The sequence below is a fragment of the Pan troglodytes genome, chromosome 8 (assembly GCF_028858775.2).
Source record: "Pan troglodytes isolate AG18354 chromosome 8, NHGRI_mPanTro3-v2.0_pri, whole genome shotgun sequence".
In the NCBI taxonomy this organism is placed as follows: Eukaryota; Metazoa; Chordata; class Mammalia; order Primates; family Hominidae; genus Pan; species Pan troglodytes.
The window spans coordinates 20922382-20945031 of record NC_072406.2 but is presented as its reverse complement, the minus strand read 5'-3'; the positions used below and the strand labels follow the sequence as shown (position 1 = coordinate 20945031).

At 45.7% G+C, this 22650-nt stretch overlaps 1 protein-coding gene across 8 annotated transcripts in view; it reads right to left on the bottom strand.

Moving 5' to 3' along the window:
* Nucleotides 1–19459: 19459 nt before the first annotated feature.
* Nucleotides 19460–22650, bottom strand: part of GATA3 (GATA binding protein 3) — a 29639-nt gene continuing 26448 nt past the window's right edge. For all 8 annotated transcript variants that reach the window (XM_063781350.1, XM_016962624.4, XM_063781348.1 and 5 more), the window contains exon 6: nt 19460–20616. In XM_063781350.1, the coding sequence (XP_063637420.1) occupies nt 20332–20616 (285 nt within the window). In that variant the 3' untranslated portion in view covers nt 19460–20331. The remainder of the gene's footprint in view (nt 20617–22650) is intronic.

Genomic DNA, 22650 nt, shown 5'->3' with positions numbered 1-22650 from the left:
TAAATCCATGCTCTCCACTGTCAAGGTCTCTCTTTGTGACCTCACAGCCTTCCCATGACTGCAAGGGGGATTCTGGGCAGACCGCCCCCATGCATATCTCTTCCTAACTCCACTCTCTGCCTGTTGAACCACGTGATCAAGATACCCCATCAGCAACTCAAGATGTCTGAAGCTCGGTTTATCATCTCTTCTCAAACACTGCCTCCTCGGGACTTGATATACCCAAAGAGGCTCCAGGGGTGTTTGAGAAAGCAGCGTAAAGGAGTCGCTTCCCCGTCACCCAGCATAGACTCATTCTACCTCAGTCCACCTCATCTAGTCAATTTCCAGGTTCCCCTGATTCTCCTTTGCAAGTTCTCTCACATCCATCCCCATCTCTCCAAGTTGCCCTCTTAGATGCCCCCTTTTACCTGGGTTCCTGCAATGGCCTAGGGCTAGTTTCTCCTTTTCCCATCTTTCTGCCCGCTAATCCATCCCATATCCATTGTCAAATGTGGAGCTGTGATTAGATCACTCCTCTGCTAAAATGTCTTTAATGTCTCCATATTGAATACAAAAAAAAGTCCCAATTCTTTGTTTTGTTTTGTTTCTGAGTTTTTTTTTCTTGAGATGGAGTCTCGCTCTGTCGCCCAGGCTGGAGTGAAATAGCACAATCTCGGCTCACTACAACCGCTGCCTCCCAGGTTCAAGCGATTCTCCTGCCTCAGCCTGTTGAGTAGCCGGGATTACAGGTGCATGCCACCACGCCCAGCTAAATTATTATGATGATGATTATTTTGAGACAGAGTCTCCCAGGCTCAAGCAATTCTCCTGCCTTAACCTCCCAGTAGTTAATTTTTGTATTTTTAGTAGAGACGGGGTTTCACCATGTTGCCCAGGCTGGTTGTGAGCTCCAGACCTCAGGTGATCCACCTGCCTCCGCCTCCCAAAGTGCTGGGATTATAGGTGTGAGCCACCGCACCCGATTTTTTCTTTTTTTTTTTTTTTTTTTGTATTTTTAGTAGAGACGGGTGTTTCTCCATGTTGGCCAGGCTGGACTCAAACTCCTGACCTCAAGTGATCTGCCTGCCTCGGCCTCCTAAAGTGCTGGGACTACAAGTGTGAGCCACCGTGCATGGCCTGATTTTCAAAGGTATTAAATATATTGATAGTCAGGCCTTTTTTTTTTTTTTTAATAGAGAGAGAGAGGGTCTCGCTGTATTGCCCAGGCTGGTCTCAAACTCCTGGGCTCAAGCAATCCACCCACCTTGGCCTCCCAAAGTGCTGGCATTACAGGCATGAGCCACTGCACCCAGCAGGGCCTATTCTAATAATAATAGTCACTATCTATGGAACATTTACTCTATACCATGCACTAGGTTAAATGTTGTACCTATGTTATCTCATTTAATCCTCATTGCAGCTCCCATTTTACTGGTAAGAAAATATATTTTCTACAGTCTAAAAGTATGTGACTCAGTGATCCTCCACCCCTGCCCCACTCCCAACCAGACCTCCACGGCCCTTTGCTCCACTTTAGCTCTGGAAGCTTGGGGAGTTAAATGGCAATTAGCCTTGGTGCCTAGTTTTAAGAATATCTGAGTTTATGCAGCCATTAATTCTCTTTATGAAGAGCCACTCGTATAGAATCTGCCACTGCTGTTAATCAGCACTAGCCACGAGTCAGTGAGATAACAGGCAGGAGAAGCAATCAGACCTGTTTGTCTTAATGTGTCTGAATCATTTCTACTTCAATATTGAAGTTTTATGCATCTTTCATACCACAGGGTCACCCCCAAAGGTACAGCACAATGTCTGGGCACAGTGGACACTATATTTTTATTGAATTTTTTTTCCTTTTTTAGGGTGTAATTGAATTTTTGTACATGTACTGCTGTCATACATGCACTGCTGTACATACACACAAGTCTGCCTTACTCACATGGAAACACATCTCTAGATAGTGCAGAAGAGAAAGTATTTCCCTCCTCTGCCTGCCTAGGACTCTAAAACCTTCATATTTTAAGAGAGTCAAGAGATCTGAGTGACGGCTGACTGTAGCCCTGGCCTGAATGCTTTGGGAGACTGGTCTAGGTAAGAGGTCAGGGCTTGATTGGCCCTGAAACAAGGAGCTAAGGGCTCTTCCCAGTCTCTCTGAGCTCCATGGAAAGCATGAGGCCAGCACCAAACAGAACAGAAACCTGTCTACACAACAGACAGCACACTCCCCTACACCTGCCTCACCAAGGGAGAACAGGGCCCTGAACTTTTGGGGACCTTGTCAAAGCTGGCCTCCAATCCAAACATCAGCGAATCAGAGTGGATCTCACTGCCTTTTTCCTACTTAAAGAAAGGGAAATCCTAAAAAATATTCTCGGCCGGGGGTGGTGGCTCACGCCTGTAGTCACAGCACTTTGGGAGGCCAAGGTGGGCAGATCACGAGGTCAGGAGCTTGAGGCCAGCCTGGCAAACATGGTGAAACCCCATCTCTACTAAAAATACAAAAATTAGCCAGGTGTGGTGGTGGGCACCTGTAATCCCAGCTACTCGGGAGACTGAGGCAGGAGAATCGCTTGAACCTGGGAGGCAGAGGTTGCAGTGAGCTGCGATTGCGCCATTGCACTCCAGCCTGGGTGACAGAGCAAGACTCTGTCTCAAACACATATTCTCTTCCCCACCCAATATTGAGCTTCAGATATCTGCTCTGATGGAAGAAGGAAAAAAATACAAGCACTAAACTAATTTAAATTTGGATTTGGAATGTCAAGGTGAACACACAAACGTGTAAGCACTTGCACATCCATTGAGAAAGACACAGGTACACATTCTCCAGACGTAAATACTCACTTTTGTAGCCATCCGACATGTGACTAACCTGATCCTATTATTGGGGGCCAACGCCTTGATCACGTTAAGCTATAAACTTTCTCTTTTCTTTTTCTTTTTTTTAAAAGGCAGGATCTCGCTCTGTCACCCAGACTGGAGTACACTGGTGTAGTCATAACTCACTATAGCCTTGATTTCCTGGATTCAAGCGATCCTCTCACCTCCACCTCCCAAGTAGCTGGGACTACAGACACCACCATGCCTGACTATTTTTTTAATTTTTCTGTAGAGACACAGTCTCACTATATGTTTCCCAGGCTGTTCTCCAACTCGTGGCCTCAAGCAACCCTCCCATCTCACCTTCCCAAAGTACTAGGATTATAGGTATGAACCACCACTCCTGGCCCAACATTTTCCTTTTCTGAGGATCCCCTGAGTTCATATGGGGCTGATGTCCACACCACTGATATTCCACTCTGGATGCCAAGAGTACATTTAGACGTTGAGTCGAATAGCACGTTGCATTGTGACATTTTTCAAATACTGTCCAACTATTTGACCTCACCCTAGCCTGGAATAACAACTCTTGTGGGGGGTGGTCACAAAATAGGCCGCCACGGACAACATATTCTTATCAATACTCCCTCCGCCAAAGATCCCACAAACTATAATTACCATCGTATTCCACCTTCTTGAAAGGAGAAAACTGCAGCGCGAAGGAAGTCAGCCCCTGGTCTGGTATTGTGTAACAAGTGAAACTTAGGACAAAGACGGTGAATCTCTCACGTTCTGCATATTTTCTTCACTTTCTTTCATAAACCCAGTGATTCCAAGAGGAAGAAAAGAGAACTTGAAGGATCAAATCCCAGCCCTTGGCGGGCATCCATTTCTCTTCATAAGGATGATTTTCCTTCTTGCCTTTCTATAGCATTGACAGGTGCTATTTAAAAAAAAAAATGACTTGTACCTAGCATTGCCCTACTCATCCTTCCAACTCTAGGGATTTTTTTATATTTTTAAAAAGGAATTTCAGACACTTAGAAATTTGACTTTATTGATCTCATAAGTGGGAGCTGAACAATGAGAACACATGGTCACAGGGAGGGGAACGACACACACTGGGGTCTGTCAGGGGGTTGAGGGAGGGAGAGCATTAGGAAAAATAGCTAATGCATGCAGGGCTTAATACCTAGGTGATGGTTTGATAGGTGCAGCAAACCACCATGGCACACGTTTACCTATGTAACAAACCTGCACATCCTGCACATGTATCCTGGAACTTTAAATTAAATTAAATTAAATTAAATTAAATTAAATTAAATTAGAAATTTGACTTTATTGGCCAATTCCTGGTGGGTAGCAGCATTCATATTCCTGTTTATTGCCTTTGTATGACTGATTCTTTCATTGTCCAGTAAATGGCTTAATGAAGTCCAATAGCCACCTCTCAGAAGGCAAGTTGTTTTTATCTTCATTTAGTTTTGCTTTGCTATAAATGCTTCAGTTTGTTCTGCCATCCCTTGAAGGATGTCACGTATAGTAATGACAGAGTGGGGCCACCTATTTTATGCCACACGGGAATGTTTGGTTTCACAGGGTGTGCTAGGTGCAAGAGTAATTCAGGACAGTGACTCCTAATACCTAGCCTAACCTTGGATGTCACAGAGAGTTCATAAGTCTCCTTCACAACCCCTAAGAAATATAATGGAGGGCCGGGCACAGTGGCTCATGCCTGTAATCCCAGGATTTTGGAAGGCTGAGGTGGGAAGAGCACTTGAGCCAGGAGTTCAAGATCAGCCTGAACATCACAGCAAGACCCTATCTCTGAAAAAAAAAAAAAAATTAAAAACAAGCTTAGCATGGTGGCATGTGTCTGTAGTCCCAGCTTCTCAGGAGGCTGAGGCAGGGAGATCTCTTGAGACCAGAAGTTCGAGGCTGCAGTGAGCTAGGATCAGTCCACTACACTCTCGCCTGGGTGCCAGAGCAAGTTCTCTCCTGTAAAAAAATTTTATTTATTTATTTATTTTGAAATGGAGTCTCTCACTCTGTCAGCCAGGCTGGAGTGCACTGGCACAACCACGGCTCACTGCACCCTCCGCCTCCCAGGTTCAAGTGATTCTCCTGCCTCAGCCTCCCGAGTAGTTGCAATTACAGGTGCCCACCAACACACTACAGAATAGAAATAATTTTTCTATTTTTAGCAGAGATGAGGCTTCACCACATTCACCAGGCTGGTCTCAAACTCCTGACCTCAAATGATCCGCCTGCCTCGGCTTCCCAAAGTGCTGGGATTACCAGCATGAGCCACTGCGCATGGCCAAAAATTTAAATTTAAATTTAAATTTTCAAAATAACTTCTGTCTGCATATTAATTCTGTTCAACCTCCAAAAGGGGGAGTGAGCAAGGCTAAGCCCACCGCTTCCACTCCCCAAGACAGAGAAAGTAGGATGGGGTTCGCAGTGAAAAACAGACAAACAAAACATGGCTGCTTCTTTTTCTAGATCCATGTACAGTTCTAACAGGGCCAATCATGCTCGCTAACATTAATTAACCAGTCAGCCACTCTCAGATCTGGAACGAAAGGCAAGAGGCATGCAGAGTGTACCTCTATTAATATTATTATGGTTATAATTATATCTTATGGCAGTTTCCCTACCCTCCACTGCTCAACACTGGTTAATTTCTCCGTCATAAAAAGAGGGTTCTTTTATGGGACGAAGTGTTTTGTGATTAGTTTGGTTTGAGTTTTACCAGCCTAGACCTAATTCAGGGTAGCAAGCCTCCACGTGGGGCCTGAAATCCGTTATGTGCTTAAGTGTGTGGGCAGGCAGGCAGTCTGAAAGGAAATGGCCACTCCCTGCAGTCTGTCCAATAGGAAACCACATCCTCCTTCAGCCTTAGAAGGGGATTTTCTTTTTTTAATTTATTTTAATTTTTTTTCTTAAGAGACAGAGTGTTGCTCTGTCTCCAAGGCTGGAGTACAGTGGCACCATCACGGCTCACTGCAGCCTCAGACTCCTGGGCTCAAGTGATTCTCCTGCCTCAGCCTCCCAAGTAGCTGGGACTCCAGGCATGCACCACCATTGTCATGTAATTTTTTAATTTTTTGGTAGAGATGGTGTCTCTCTATGTTGCCCAGGCTGGTCTTGAACTCTTGGGCTCAAGTGATCCTCTGGCCTCAGCCTGTAATCTCAAAGTGCTGGGATTACAGGCATGAGCCACTGCACCCGGCTATGGGAGGGGGATTTTTTTTTTTTTTTTTTTTTTTAGACGGAGTCTCACTCTGTTGCCAGGCTGGAATGCAGTGACATGATCTCCACTCACTGCAACCTCCACCTCCCAGGTTTAAGTGATTCTCCTGCCTCAGCCTCCTGAGGAGCTGGGACTACAGGTGCATGCCACCACGCCCAGTTAATTTGTGTATTTTTAGTAGAGACAGGGTTTCACCATGTTGGCCAGGATGGTCTCCATCTCTTAACCTCATGCTCCGCCAGCCTCGGCCTCCCAAAGTGCTGGAATTACAGGCATGAGCCACTGCACCCAGCGGGGAGGGGATTTTTTTAAACCAGAGCTTCCAAATTGGAAATGATGCTAGGCTCCTCAAGCCTATTAATGACCAACAAGAGATCAAATCTAAACTTAACCTACTTCTGCCAAGAACATTCCCCAAGTTATTGCCTCTTCACAATCCATCTCTTGGTAAAACTCATGGTTCTTAAAGTCATCATCCCACACGTAAGTGCCTACAGGAAAATAACCAATTTTGTAAAGAGGGAAGATCAAGCGGGTGCGGTGGCTCACGCCTGTAATCCCAGCACTTTTGGAAGCCAAGGCAGGAAGATCACTTAAGCCCAGGACTTAGAGACCAGCCTGGGCAACATAGCGAGACCTTGTCTCTACAAAAAGTCAGCCGGGCATAGTGGTGCATGCCTGCAGTCCCAGGTACTCAGGAGGACGCCCAGGCCTGAGCACCTGTGGCTGTGAGTTTTCACCCCAGTGCTGATTTGCTTGCAATGTTGGGCAAATAACCTCTTGGGATGAAGGGTTTAATGGTCATGCTGCCTTACAAGGGAGAAACTGCAAGGCAACCACTCAGCAGAAAGGACCAATGGAAAATACTCTACGGAAATCCAGAAGCCTGGGGACACAGGGCCTCAGGCTCCTTTTTCAGTTTCTATTTGAGGTTGAGGAGGGATGGCCTCCCTCAGTAGAAAGTAAAGGTAGTGGTTGGGTGCAATGGCTGTAATCCTAGCACTTTGGGAGGCTGAGGCGGGCAGATCACTTGAGGCCAGGAGTTCGAGACCAGTCTGGCCAACATAGCAAAACGCCGTCTCTACTAAAAATACAAAAAAAATAGCTGGGCGTGGTAGCAGGCACCTGTAATCCCAACTACTCAGGAGGCTGAGGCAGGAGAATCACTTGAACTCAGGAGTTGGAGGTTGCAGTGAGCTGAGATTGCACCACTGCACTCCAGCCTGGGTGACACAGAGAGACTCCATCTCAAAAAAAAAAAAAGAAAGAAAGAAAGTAAAGGTAGCAACACAGCTCTTCAGTCAAAGCTGCAGTCCAGTGATGAGTTAATTACTCAACTTAGCTTCTCTAAGCCTCTTTGTCCTCATATGTAAAACAGGGATGATAAATAATAATACTTACATCATAGGATTGTTGGGAAGATTAAGTGAGAGCACTTATGACAGCACATGGTAAACGCTCAGAATTCAGGGTGGCCACTAAGTCTAGAAACATCAGGGGATGCAGAAATGCTGTACTGATATTAATTTCCTTATGTGATAAAATCACTTCTGTGTTTCCAGACTTGCTGGTCACCCTGCACATCAGCTGACAATTATTATTCGACAAATTACACTCTGCTAGGTGTTGAAAGACATCTCTGCCCAATACTATTGTATCTCCCCTGGTGCCCAGAATTCCCACAGGATTCACTTGCTTGCTATAAGTTTGAAGGCATTAAAGGCTTCTTTTACATGCAAAGCTCAACAAAGAAGGATAACATTAAGCCATTAAGAGTCATCAATATCTTAGCTCAAAAGAATGTATCAGCTCAGACTTAGCGTGGAGCAGGACTCTGAACAGCTCAGGTTCATTCTGAGGGGGAAGGATCAGTTGACGAGGGCCCAGGGTACGGGCTCCTATTTGCATCAGGGTTCCGCAGCTGAATGAGGAAACTGTACCAGGGGCCCAATACCATTGTGACAAATACCAAAATTTGTCACTATGTGGGGGCCAGAAACTGGAAGATGGAAGTAAATCTAACTTCATCTTCTTGAGTTATCGCCTCTTCACAATCCATCTCTTGGCGAAACTCATGGTTCTTTTTTTTCTTTTTCTTTTTCTTTTCTTTTCTTTTTTTTTTTTTTTTTTTTTTTTTTTTTTTTTTTGTTGAGACAGAGTCTCACTCTGTTTCCAGGCTGGATTGCAGTGGCACAATCTCGGCTACTGCAACCTCCACCTCCTGGGTTCAAGCGATTCTTCTGCCTCAGCCTCCCGAGTAGCTGGGACTACAGGCACGCACCACCACGCCCGGCTAATTTTTCTATTTTTAATAGAGACGTGGTTTCACCATGTTTACCAGGATGGTCTCTGTCTCTTGACCTTATGATCCGCCTACCTCGGTCTTCCAAAGTGCTGGGATTACAGGCGTGAACCACCACGCCCAGCCCAAAACTCATGGTTCTTAAAGTCTCCATTCCACAACATAAGTGCCTACTCTACCCTGTCCACCTGCAGGAAAATAACGAATTTGGTAAAAAAGGGAAGATCAGCCAGGCACAGAGGCTCATGCCTGTAATCCCAGCACTTTGGGAGGCCGAGGAGAGAAGATCACTTAAGCCCAGGAGTTTGAGACCAGCCTGGGCAACACAGCAAGACCTTGTCTCTATAAAAAGAACTTAAAAATTAGCCAGGCGTAGTGTGAGCATCTGTGGTTCCAGCTACTCAGGAGGCTGAGGGGAGACGATTGCTTGAGCCTGGAAGGTCAAGGCTGCAGTGAGCTGTGATCACACCACTGCACTCCAGACTGTCTCCAAAGAAAAAAAAAAAAAGCAAGAAAGAAGAGGAAGATCAAGTTCATCCCCCTCTTAGCACAGCAGTCCACTTTGACAGTGACATCAGAAGCCTTGATGAGATTTCTGCATTGTGGCAAAGTTGCATTATCACTGGGAACCCATCTCAGATACGGAGAAGGATAATCCTCCCCCTCCTTTGCACAGACTGTTAAGTATTCTGTTTTGTTTAATTACCTAAGACTTCTTTAAAGGGTCCTCTAGATGTTCAGCCAGGCCACGCCTATGCAAGAGCAATAGACAGGGTGGGATCCAACGTGAAGCTGGAGCCATGGTAATTACAGGGCAAAAAGGTTGGTCTGACGGGGTACGTGGGGTTTCTGTATTAGACATTTCATATTTCATGTGGACAAGTTTGATCCTTTAAGCTCTGAAAACACCCAGAGGGCAAACTGTCAGCACCATGCACAAGAATTTTGCCCTGAACAAAATGACCTTTGAGTTCTTAACTGGTTTCATATTTTCCAGGTCTCTGCATACATATTCCTCTTTGGTCACTCCCTAACATCTTAAACGCATTTATTTGCTGGTAGGGTTTGGCCTCCCTGGCCAACAGCCACTGATTAACATCTAGTCTGCAAACCATGTAGAAATGTAATCCTTAACAAAATGAGGGAAGTTCCCAGCAAGCCAACACATTGTATTGATTTGCAAACTTCAGCCCAACTTGAGCATCCCTTCTTACTAAATTACAGCTGTCTGTCTTCAGCGAAAATTCATGTTTGCCATTCAGACTCTAGGATCAAGCTGGAACTCTTACTGGTCACACCTTCAACAGGCTTTAAGTTCCATCGTGCAAAGCACAATTCAAAGACTTTTAATGGGCATCCATTGACAAAAATGGGACTTTTTCTTTTCTTTTTTTTTTTTTTTTTTTTTTTTGAGACGGAGTCTCGCTCTGTCACCTGGGCTGGAGTGCAGGGGCAAGATCTCGGCTCACTGCAGCCTCTGCCTCCTGGGTTCCAGTGACTTGCCTGCCTCAGCCTCCTGGGTAGCTGGGATTACAGGCATGCACCAGGACACCCGGCTAATTTTTGTATTTTTAGTAGAGACAGGGTTTCACTATGTTGGCCGGGCAGGTCTCGAACTCCTGACCTCAGGTGATCTGCTCACCTCAGCCTCCCAAAGTGCTGGGATTACAGGCGTGAGCCACCACGCCCAGCCCCCCCCAAAAAATGAGACTTTTTAAAATGACAAATCAAGGTGACAACTTTTATTTGGGATATTTCTATCTAGATGTCAAACATCTATTTCTCAGTCCTAAGCCAATACAGCATTTCCCTCAAATTTAAGACTTACACTGTGGGCTTTTCTTTTCTATTTTTTATTGTTAGCGCTGAGAGCAGATATACCAACAGTCTCACAATCTAGGACAGGCCCTTGGGGACAAGGCTTTCTGTGTCCTTGGGTAACTCCGACACATCCCAGAGCTTCAGTTTCCGGGGGCGTGACAGAGAGGCCAGCAGTCTACCTTAGAGGACCGTGCTGATGGAAAAAGTGGATTGATAGACGCCTCTTTTTCTCCTCCTCTCCTTTCACCTTTGGCCAGCCAGCTGGCTCCGAGGGCAGACATTCTGCCAGCACACTTCTGTCTGGGGTAATGGAAAGCAGAGACACCTAATCCCCAAACTTCATCTTAGACACAACTGTAGTTTAAAACCTCTGCCTTCATCGGAGCTGCTGGTGATCCGTCCGTGCGGCGGGCAGCGATGCCGCTGCTTCTCCTTCCCCTCTTTCGTGGATGTGCGACGTAATGGAGGAGTGAGCTGACTCTGGACTCTATAAGGAAACCGTGCAACAGGGCCTGCGTCATGAACAGCCTGGACAGCCAGCCTCGGATGGAACTGATGGTGTGCGGTGCTGGCCAGAGCGGCAGCGAAGTGAATTAAGCTCCAAGTTCCATCCCTTCATGCCACCCACAATCACATTTCGAGAGCCCAAGTGGCAGCTCCAAGCCCCCTGATCCAATTAAGAGGCACGGCCCTCCTGTCTTCTGTTAGAAGAAAGGGAGCGAGTGTCCCCACTTCCTCAACCAGTCAGCCAGAGCCACATTCATGACGTAATTGTTCTCAGGCACATCTTGTCACCCCAAGGAGATTGTAAACCTCTTAAGGGAAGGGTTGACTTCACACGTAGTTGGATTAGTTGCTCACTTACTTGGTATAATTTATTGGGAGCTGAGGGAAAGCTGTTTCCTGCTACTCACCCACCATAGTCTCTGAAGTTTCATTTTTTTTTTTTTTTTTTTTTTTTTTTTTTTTTTTTTTTTTTTTTTGAGATGGAGTCTTGCTCTGTCGCCCAGGCTGGAGTTCAGTGGCGCAATCTCAGCTCACTGGAAGCTCCGCCTCCCGGGTTCACGCCATTCTCCTGCGTCAGCCTCCCAAGTAGCTGGGACTTCAGGTGCCTGCCACTGTGCCTGGCTAATTTTTTGTATTTTTAATAGAGACGGGGTTTCACCGTGTTAGCCAGGAAGGTCTTGATCTCCTGACCTCGTGATCCGCCCGCCTCGGCCTCCCAAAGTGCTGGGATTACAGGCGTGAGCCACCACGCCCAGCCTGAAGTTTCATTCTTAAAAGAGCCTTTCATTGGGTAGAAATGCTGTCATGAAAACGACTTCATTTATAATTTTACAATTAAAAGGGGCAGAATAGCAGAAGTCCCTGTCATTTTCCTACACTCCACCATTACAGAAAGTCCCCATGTAGCAAGAAGCAATACAGAAAGAGGGCTTTCCTCCCTGCCCTGCTGAGAGATCTTGCATGAAGCCCTCTCCCTAATGCACCTCAGGACATTCATCACACAATGACAAAGATCACACTCTCACCTCACCTTGGGGTCCAAGGGACCAGAGTCATCCTGTCTCTGAGATTAGAAGACATGTATAAAACTGCCCTGGGCTTAGGTAAAGGAATTTCTTCAGTTTCTTATGTCTTTAACCAATACTTTGGTATCAGGTACACCCACAGTCAGTGAGGCCAAGTTCAGTTGATAAATGCCCTCAGCAAATACAGCCAAGATTGAGGGCCCCATCTCCAGTTGGGGTTCACTAGTGAACTCTGCAGAGGAGAAAAACTCCTCAACTTCACCTATCTCATCTGACTGCAAGAGCCCTTCCCCTGCTGTAACCTCTAAGCTGTATCTTTCTCCAGAGCGAAGGACAGCCAGCTCCTCTTTTTTGACAAAAAATGAGCAGGAGATGTGATGACAGAAGCAAGAGGTTGGCGTGACGGCAGGAAAGGGCCATGTACCGAGGAATGCAAGCCGACTCCAGGCGAGAGAAGGCGAGGAAGCAGATTCTTCCGCCTGGAGCCTCCTACGGGAACCAGCCCTGCCAACACCACGACTTTAGCCCAGTGACAGTGATTGCGGGCTTCTGACCTCAAGAGCTGCAAGAGAATATGTGGGTGCTGTCGGAGGCAACCAAGTTCAAATAACCATTTGTGAATGACAAGTGTTATTTACATGTTAACATGTTAAATGTTATTTACAAATAATATTTGTTATTTGGAAATAACAAATAACCATTTGTTACAGCAGCTACAGGCAACTAAAACAGATGCTGACTGCATCGAGACCTGGGACTGGACATTCCAGGAGAGTGTGCCTAGAAGCTGAAGATCTCAGCATTCTGTGGGTCTGTCTCCAGGCCTCTGAGGGTGTTCAGACACATCCTGTCTGCCTCGCAGCTTCCCAGGACCTGCTATCTAACAAGAATCGGGGGAGACTGGAAGCCACTGTTTCTGATGGGTGATTTCAGTTTCGCCTCCGAGAAAGGGACCTATTTGTGTTCAAAGCAGCATAACACTGGCATTCATGTATTCAACCAATCCTATTGAGTGGGTCTTGCCTGCTGGCCACTGTGCTCCTAGCAGGATTCTGGGAGGAGCAAAAGGGACCTGGCACCCTTCCTTATGTTGAGCTCATGTTTGGGGGCAAATTACTTATCCTTTCTATCCCATGATTTTCCTACGAATAAAATAAGGGGAGTAATCTTCCCACATTCCAGAGCTTTTCTGAGTCAAGTGAGAAAATCTCTCCAAAGAGTTCAGCACTGAGCGGGTGCTCAATGGAAACACCTGCTGTCATTTGCTGGGGGTTTGATGTGTTACAAGCTTGGTTTGTTAGCCTCTGTGCACTGTGTGATGCCAGCCTCCCAGCCCATTTTCTCAGGTTGATTCCTCTCATCGTCCAGGCTGAGTGAGTCCCAATGGTTGCACTGAACAAATCCATTCCCTTGTCTTTCTGGGATGGCCCCATGGGTCTACGCAGTTGTCAGAAGTCCGGAGGTCTGGTTTTCAGAAGAGTGAGTCCAATCCAGGAAATTGAGAATTTGCCACCGGAGGCCCATCTTGCGTCAAGGCACTCCAAGTCACTCTGGCACAAGGGAGCCCGAAGACGTTCAAAGTGAAGAACAGGGTGCTTTCACACACCTGGGTCTCGAATTTATCAAAGACGGGCCAGCTCATGTGCCTGGCCTGGGAATGGTCTACCTGGAGTGGAGGAAAGTCACAGAGCTCCTGGCTCGGGATCATCGGGTTGGCGATGGCGGGAAAGCCAGGCAGCGTCTGCTCAGAGTTGGCTGCGACTGTGGGTGGAGGCTGTCTTGGAAGCTGCGGATGGTTGTGGGGCGGTGTGGGCCACTTGTTGCCACTACTCAAGCAGTCCCTGTGCTATCCTTGGCATGGTCGTAGCCTAGTAGACCCAATAAAGAGGAACAGAGACTCCCCAACAGTAAGAAGAGAGAGGGTGGCCACAGTTTACGAGGTGGCTTTTACTTAACGACCCCTTCCAGTTCATGAGATGAACTTTTAATGACCCTCAAAAAAACAAATGCTATACGCAAGCTTCCCCCAACCCCACCCCTAGAGGCCATCAGTTTCAAAACAGCATTCAGGATAAACCCTTCCTAAGACTGCACTGCACGTGGCCAATTCAACAGCAAGGAGGAAAACTCTGCGGCTTCTTCTTATTTTATTTATTTATTTATTTATTTATGTAGAGACAGACTCTCGCTCTGTCGCCCAGGCTGGAGTGCAGTGGCACGATTTCAGCTCACTCCAACCTCCGCCTCCTAAGTTCAAGCGATTCTTGTGCCTCAGCCTCCTGAGTAGCTAGGATTGTAGGCGTGCACCACCACACCCAGCTAATTTTCATATTTTTACTAGTGACAGGGTTTCACTATGTTAGCCAGGCTGGTCTTGAACTCCTGACCTGAGGTGATCCTCCCGCCTTGGCCTCCCAAAGTGCTGGGATTACAGATGAGAGCCACCAGGCCCGACCCTTCTGCTTCTTTTAAAAAACAGTTTGGTACTTTACAAGTTTGGTCAATGAATTATTAACTAATTTTATAATTTTGTTAAAAAAGGAAAGAAAACAAAACTTTAATTTTTCAGAAATGTCTTATGCCCACAGGCAGCCCACACCCAATCCCCTCAAAACAAAAAAACAAAACCAGATTGGCTGGTTTCCCTGCAGAGCACGTGGTAGTCTGGGCATTGTGCAGCCCGCATCTCTGCAGCAGGGTCCTCTTCAGACCTGTTCTCTGAATGAGGACCTGGTCCTGGGAACCTCAATTCCCCACACAACATCCCTGAGTTACACAATCCCCGGCCCAAGCACAAAGCCTCCTCCAGGTGTTTACACATCTTTCAGGCTCTTGCTGGGGACCCAGCCCTGCCACCAAAGGCAGGGATGAGATGAGTGCTTTATACGGCATGGCTTTTGTTTAGCTTGAGACCTGTGGGGGTAGGGAAGGGGGAGGGGAGAGGGCCCACTCTCTAAATCCCTGCTCCAATGTGCAGCCTGCCGAACTGCACACAGACATGACAGGGGATTGTAAAAATGCACCACAGACAATGTAGCTAATGGACCAGGGTCCCCTGCACCGGAGCTCAAGGGCGTGTCAGGAAGTGACTCGGGGACACCAGGATCCGAACAGAGCATCCTAAAAGGAACCACTTTTCTGAGCACTGATCCACTTCCTCCGTTGATCCCCTTCTCCAAAGAGAAAGAGAGACAGGCAGGACAAGGAAAAAAAAAAAAAAAAAAAAAGGACTGGACTCTGGCTATAGCCCTAGAATAGCCTGTAAGCAATTCAGGCAGAATTTCTTTACACAATGGATGAGAGAAATATGAACCAGGCTGCCAAAATCAGCAGGAAAAGCAAGTCCTGTGTATTCAGCTCGAGAGGGGCCTGGACACATTTCAGAAAGAGCAGAGACTTCTAAGACTGAGGCGCTGACTCCTATCCCGGGTTGACAGTCATAAAATACAAGTTAATTTGCAGTTCACAAGATGGCACTAAGGGCAGATAGAAGTGAAATTCCCCCAACCCATCTGGAATCTTTTTTTTTTTTTTTAATTTTTATTTTTAGACTGAGTCTCACTCTGTCGCCCAGGCTGAAGTGCAGTGGCGGGATCTTGCTCACTGCAACCTCCACCTCCTGGTTTCAAGTGATTCTCCTGCCTCAGCCTCCTGAGTAGCTGGAATTACAGGCATGCACCACCATACCTGGCTAATTTTTGTATTTTTAGTAGAGACAGCATTTCACCATGTTGGCAAGGCTTGTCTAGAACCCCTGACCTCAGGTGATCCGCCTGTCTCAGCCTCCCAAAATGTTAGAATTACAGGCGTGAGCCACTGCGCCCGGCCTCCATCTGGAATTTTTAATGGGCTACTCTCCCATCAGGCTTTTCAAATACCCTGGTCAAAATTATGGGCCAGGCGTGGTGGTTCATGCCTGTAATCCCAAGCACTTTGGGAGATCAAGATGAGTGGATCACTTGAGGCCAGGAGTTTGAGACCAGCCTGGCCAATATGGTGAAACTCCATCTCTACTAAAGATACAAAAATTAGATGGGCATGGTGGTGGGCGCCTGTAATCCCAGCTACTCTGGAGGCTGAGGCATAAGAATTGCTTGAACCCAGGAGGCGGAGGTTGCAGTGAGCCGAGATTGTGCCACTGCACTCCAGCCTGGGCAACACAATGAGACTCCATCTCAGAAAAAATAAATAAACAAAAATATGGCTGGGGGTGAGAAGAATCTTTTCCTCAGAAAAGTTGTTCTTAAAAAAAAAAAACAAATCTCCAATAGGTCTTAGAGAGTATCTCATCTAATTACATAGATAAGAAGTGTGCTCCCAGAGAAATCAAACAGAGAGCCTCACATCATCCTGTTAAATGGCAGCACAGCCAAGAACGAAGCCCTAGTTTCCAGACTCCTAGGACAATAGTCACAGCATGTTCAAATGATCAATGAATGCCTCAGAATTCCAGGGTTTTCCCCTTCCTGGGCTCTTTGCAAAGCGTATGGACAAGTCAAACTTGATGATGTCAAATCTGCTTGAGCTAGAGGGTACAAAGAAAAATGAAGATGTTTTCCAGAAGTTTGCTTCATTTTGAAGGGCAAAAGGTGTTGGTGTGTTGCTCTGCTGATTTAGATAATGGCTAGAATTTTTGTTCTATGGATAAGATTATATGCCATTGTTCAGACGTTTTCTTTTGGTCTTTTAATCTTTCCTTAGCTTGGAAGTTGCAGAGGGCTCACCAATGTCCTCTGTCTAGGCAGATCACAAAAATGGCTCTGGGGTGGATTTGGGGTTGAGGATGTGGACAGGGGAATGGAACAAGAGAAAATGGAGTAATAATATCTCTACATCTCCAAAATGTAAATAGGACAATTTACCATGAGGAGGAAAATATCCAAGGCAGGCAATGGATTGCATTGGAGTTTGTGGGCTTGAATTTGGGGAACAGGTGTTTCACTAAACTCGAGTCACGTATGCAGTATCTGGAAAGAATCTGCACCCTTCACACACTTTTAAACTTATGAAATACCAAAATGAAGTCTTGTGATGAGGAGTACACTTTAAAAGCAACTTTAAGACCTTAGAAAGCTTTAGAAAGCAAGGGTCAGATGCGGTGGCTCATGCCTGTAAACCCAGCACTTTGTGAGGCCGAGATGGGTGGATCACCAGAGGTCAGGAGTTCAAGACCAGCCTGGTCAACATGGAGAAACCCCATCTCTACTAAAAATACAAAAATTAACTGAGCATGGTGGCGCATGCCTGTTATCCCAGCTACTCAGGAGGCTGAGGCAGGAGAATCACTTGAACCTGGGAGGCGGAGGTTGCAGTGAGCCGAGATTGCACCATTGCGCTCCAGCCTGGGCAACAGAGCAAGACTCCGTCTCAAAAAAAAAAAAAAAAAAAAGAAAAGAAAAGAAAGGTTTAGAAAGCAGACGCTGATCTCAGAAAGCAAGCTCTGGGTAACCCTAGTTCCATCACAACCTGTCTGCTTAGGGACGAACCCAGAGGCCCAATGAGAAGCTCACCACGGTTCAAGCAGTTCGTTTTAAAGGGGAACAACAATATAAATGTCACAACGTAAGAATGACATCACTGGAATCTTGATTTCTCTATTTCCTGATCTGTATTTTAAAAAATTTAAAAAAAAAAAAAGGTCAACTTAGACACTTGGGTATTTGTTGAGTAAATGAAAAAAGTGCTTAAATCCAAAAGCACTACAGAGGAGTTTATAAATAGCAGAACTGTTCAATTCATATGTAATTTTTTCTATTATGTTGGCTTTTTAAATGTTTTAAAGAAATAACCCAAATCCTCAGATATTTTCCAAAAAAAACCCATATTCTCCTATAGATGTGCTAATACAACAACTTCAAAAGTGAGGTGAAACAGATTAGAAATTAGGAATACAATCGACTCAAAAAATTTTTAGCCATATTTTAGGTCTGCAATCTTGTTCTACTTTTCTAGATTAAACCCGCTTTAGTATTGCTCCTCTACTGTGTCTTATATTTTTGAAAAAAGAAAAAAGAACCAAACCATTCTGGCCATTAAAATATATGATAATATTCCAAAGAAGAAACTGAATCGGCCGGGCGCGGTGGCTCACGCCCCTAATCCCAGCACTTTGGGAGGCTGAGGTGGGTGGATCATTTGAGGTCAGGAAGTCGACACCAGCCTGGCCAACATGGTGAAACCCTATGTTTACTAAAAATACAAAAATTAGCTGGGCGTGGTGGTGGGCGCCTGTAGTCCCAGCTACTTGGGAGGCTGAGGCAGGAGAATCGCTTGAACCCAGGAGGCAGAGGTTGCAGGGAGCCGAGATTGCGCCACTGCACTCCAGCCTGGGCGACAGAACCAGACTCTGTCTCAAAAAAGAAAAAAAGAAAAAGGATCTGAATCACTGTTATTATATATATATTTATATTTTACAGCTGTTGCATCATCTGCTAGAAACATCTTAGAAGGTTCAATCAACGCCCGCAACAATGAAATGACATTTCTTTGAAGAAGGAATGGGATGAAATGTACCTAAAACAAAACGTAGCTGAGATACTGAGTTTGGGATTTTTCCACGTGTCCCCCGCCCCTTGTCCAGCCCTAAGAATGTCAAGAATTTGAACTCCCTGTTCTTAAGGTGAAAGGGCATTAACTCAAATCTGTTCATGAAGCAAAGCGGTGGCAAACTTTAAGACATTGGAACTATATGACAAAACCTCCCAAGTTTACCACAGCCAGCAGTGATTCTTTCCTTCAGTGTTTCAAAAGTAATTGGAAACAACAGTCGAGTTGTAGGTCATTAATTAGGAGCCAGAGAGAGCTCCATTTGCATCTCAGTAATGCTCTACACCTTTATTTCAACATTTAGCTTTAGGTTTAAAATATTTGCTAAGATAGTGCAGAGGCGATTAACAGAGATTTCATTTAAATGTGTGCTGTAGTTACACACTCCATCCACAGGAAAAGAAAACTATACAGCAGAAGTTACAAAATGGTTATTTTGTGTTTCGAAAACATTCCAATAATCCCTTCACTGTGGTGGTATTCATTCAACAGTAGAAAAGCAAAACAGAAATGAACTCGAGCAGCCGGCTCGTTTCCATCTCAAAGAGAACCTCGAGGAACGCATCAGCTGCAGTTTGCGCCTGGGAATCTCAGCGTGGAAATCTTCCCAGTCCTCCTTCGAGGGCAGGAGGAGAGCAGGAAGACACACTGCCACTCACTAGGGGACCCCAGATGTCACCCCGGCCCCAGGATAAATTCCTCCAGGTCGCATGTAGAACTCCAAATATTCCCAGTTCCCCCCAAAATAGACGTTGACTCTCTGGGGTTAGCATCGGTTCCTAGTGAATAACTTAACATGTCTGGTTGTTGTTTCTTTTAGCTCCTTTCTCTGAAATTAGCTAGAGCTACCAGATTCTAGAAGAGCTCGGCCACCATGTGGATACGATGTCATTTTGTAGTTTTAAAATATTTTCACTTTATTATTATGCTTATAATAATATTCCAACAGACTGTATTAAAGGCAGTGATCACTAACACAGAACACGACAGGGTGAAGAGGCAGCCGGGCCGCTTGCAGGACGTGGCCTGTCGGGCCAGGGTCGCTGACATGCACGCTGGTAGCTCATACACTGCTACCCTCAGCACAGGCTGCAGGAATAGGGACAAGACAGATGCTGCCGGACTCTTAGAAGCTATTTAATAAATATCATCCAAAAACAAAATGGAAAAGAAACAAGAAACCCTCTGAGCACAACCACCTTAGGCCAACTGAATGTAATCTAGTTTATTCAACCAAAAATTGAGAGAGAAGGAAAATATTGAAACAAACAAACGAAAGAAAGCAGTTCTTAAGACTAGCAGTAAATAAATTTATACAACAATTCGGTCTGTATAATATGATGAAATAAATCTACATCTTTTCTTATTTTGGTGCTTTGAATTATACATACAAACAACAATTACAGGGACTTGTTCACAAAGCATGTAGGCCTAGAAAAAGGCTCTCTGAAACCCTCAATGGCAACTGGTGAACGGTAACACTGATTGCCCAGAACTGGTATTTCCTTTGCAGAGGCCAACAGCTTTGAACAAATGATTCGCCTACAACTTTTTTCTTTTTTTTTCTTTTCTCTTTTTTCTTTTTTTTTTTTCTTTTAATGCATCAAACAACTGTGGCCAGTGAAAGGAAACAAAACTGGCAGTTTGTCCATTTGAATATCAGACCTAGTTTCTTCTTAATTTCCACACTCTATTTCTCCCATATTCCTTAAACTTCTTGGCATCCTTCATGCCTTACAGCTACCCAGATGCAATAAAGTCATTGTACAGTATTTCTTACAATATAAGTTATATGCAATGTTCAGCATTTTTTTTTTCACAGCACTAGAGACCCTGTTAAATAGGGGATATGAGTCAGAATGGCTTATTCACAGATGGGGTCCAGATTCAGTGGTTGGAACACAGACACCACAGTGAGCTCCTTTGCAAAGTGGCAAACATAATTTTGCTTTCTGCCTTCAAAAACATATATCCATCGCGTTTAGGCTTCATGATACTGCTCCTGCAAAAATGCAAGTCGAAAGGGACTGCAGGGACTCTCGCTGGGGGCCCTGTGAGCATCGAGCAGGGCTCTAACCCATGGCGGTGACCATGCTGGAGGGGTGGTGCGGTCCAAAGGACAGGCTGGATGGCGGGTGCATCGGCGTGGGCGTGGTCAGCATGTGGCTGGAGTGGCTGAAGGGCGAGATGTGGCTCAGGGAGGACATGTGTCTGGAGAGGGCGGCCGGGTTAAACGAGCTGTTCTTGGGGAAGTCCTCCAGTGAGTCATGCACTTTTTTGCACTTTTTGGATTTGCTAGACATTTTTCGGTTTCTGGTCTGGATGCCTTCCTTCTTCATAGTCAGGGGTCTGTTAATCTAAACAAAGATCAATTTTTTTTTTTTTTTTTTTACTTTTTTGCTGCCTCTGAAATGCACAGGCTCTCGCACACCAAGAAGGGTTCCACTGGCCGCCCCGGATCAGGGATCTGTTTCCATTTCAGCCGGCCCCTTCCTCCCTCCCACCTTCTCCTGTCTCCTTCCCAGGGACCGAAGAACTAAAATACATACAGTTACCAGATTAGAGCCCCATCTAGTACGATTGTATTTCTCTGGTAACGAAAATAGAATTCACTTGTCTTATTTCTTCAGAACTTCCTTAGACTATTTCATAAGAATCGAGGTAGTGAAGAATCTTCAGGAGGGAAATGCCATTTTGTCTACTTTGACAAATCTGCTTCAGAACTTGAAAAGCACTCCCCAGGTCATCAGCCTCTAGGTGGTTAAGGCTGTCTGCCTTGAAGAAATGAGGACTGTACTGTTCTACTGAGTAACTTTCGGTTGCCTCTCTTCTACCTGGCCTTTAAGAGGTGCCATAAAATCTTCCGCTAGAATGTATACGTAGCCGGGTTGTATTTTATGAAACCATGCCTTTCTTAAAGGTGATCTTTTTTTTTTTTTTTGAGACGAAGTCTCCCGCTGTCGCCCAGGCTGGAGTGCAGTGGCGCGATCTCGGCTCACTGCAACCTCTGCCTCCCGGGTTCAAGCAATTGTCCTGCCTCAGCCTCCTGAGTAGCTGGGACTAGAGGCACCTGCCACCACACCTGGCTAATTTTTGTATTTTTAGTTGAGACGGGGTTTCACCATATTGGGCAGGCTGGTCTCGAACTCCCGACATTGTGATCTGCCCACCTCGGCCTCCCAAAGTGCTGGACTTGCAGGCATGAGCCACCGCGCCTGGCCCAAAAGTGATCTCTTGCCTGTGTCATTCCAACAGCAGCTGCAATGGTTGCAAGTGCTATTTCCACCTAGCTCTGACTCTCCACTTCTAACCAGACAAACAGCCAACCAACAAATCAACATGTATTTAATAACCATCTATGGGGTGCAAAGCACAAAAGGGCACTCATCTTGAAAAGGAAAGACCAAGAATGTGCTAGAGTAAAGAGACAGAGACCAGACCCTACTCTCAAAGTCAAGAGACTTCAGTCTTGGAGACATCTACCATCTCTCTCTTCTTGATAAACCTCATTTGCCTTTAAAAACACATTTGCTTTGGGGGCCCAGAATCAAGAAAGGAAACTTTACAAAGTAAACAGAAGTTACTCCCCACAGGGAGGCAGAAGCAGATTAACCCCAACAGCAGACATCTGCCCGGAAGAGCAAACTCCACATCTGGCCATGTTCCCAGGGGAGGGTGGCAAACAGACTCAAGGAGTGAATGTCAGTGTCCTGGCCATTCCTGACTTCCCGGGCTGAAAGCATCACCTTCCGCCACAGTTCTCAAGGGTGGAGAACCCCTGGCTCTGGGTTTTACCTGTCTGTTCCCAAAGCCAGAAAATCACAGCTAAGAAAGGAAGAATTCAAATGGCCAACCTGCTGAGAGCAGCCAACACCCAGCTTCCCGAAGCTGAGCTGGGAGAGGTCACCTGGAGAAGGAAACAAAGCCCCACACTGGAGCTGAGACCTTATTTTCCCCAAGCCCAGGAAGGCAACGTGACCAATGGCAGGAGAGCCCAGAAAGGTCACTGCCAGAGGAACATCTCCAGGTTCCTTCTTCAAAGTTATCATCAAGATAAAGATGCAGCCTACAGAGATGACAGGAATCTACTCCCACATCAAATCTTCACCAAGATAATGTCCAGATACACAGCTCTGATGCCGATATCTAGCTATACATAGCCAGGTATCTAAATATAATATCTAGTTACACCAGTAGCCACACAACCCCAGATAACCAGTCACAACACCACTGAGAGATGCTGATACCGAGGTAGGCAGTTATCTCAACACCTAGATAAGAAGAAAGAGCTTATGGCATCCATGTAGAGATGTCTGGAAGGGCAGAGCGAAATGCAACGTGATGACAATGCTAATAGATTATTATCTCTTATTGTTCAATACACATCAATC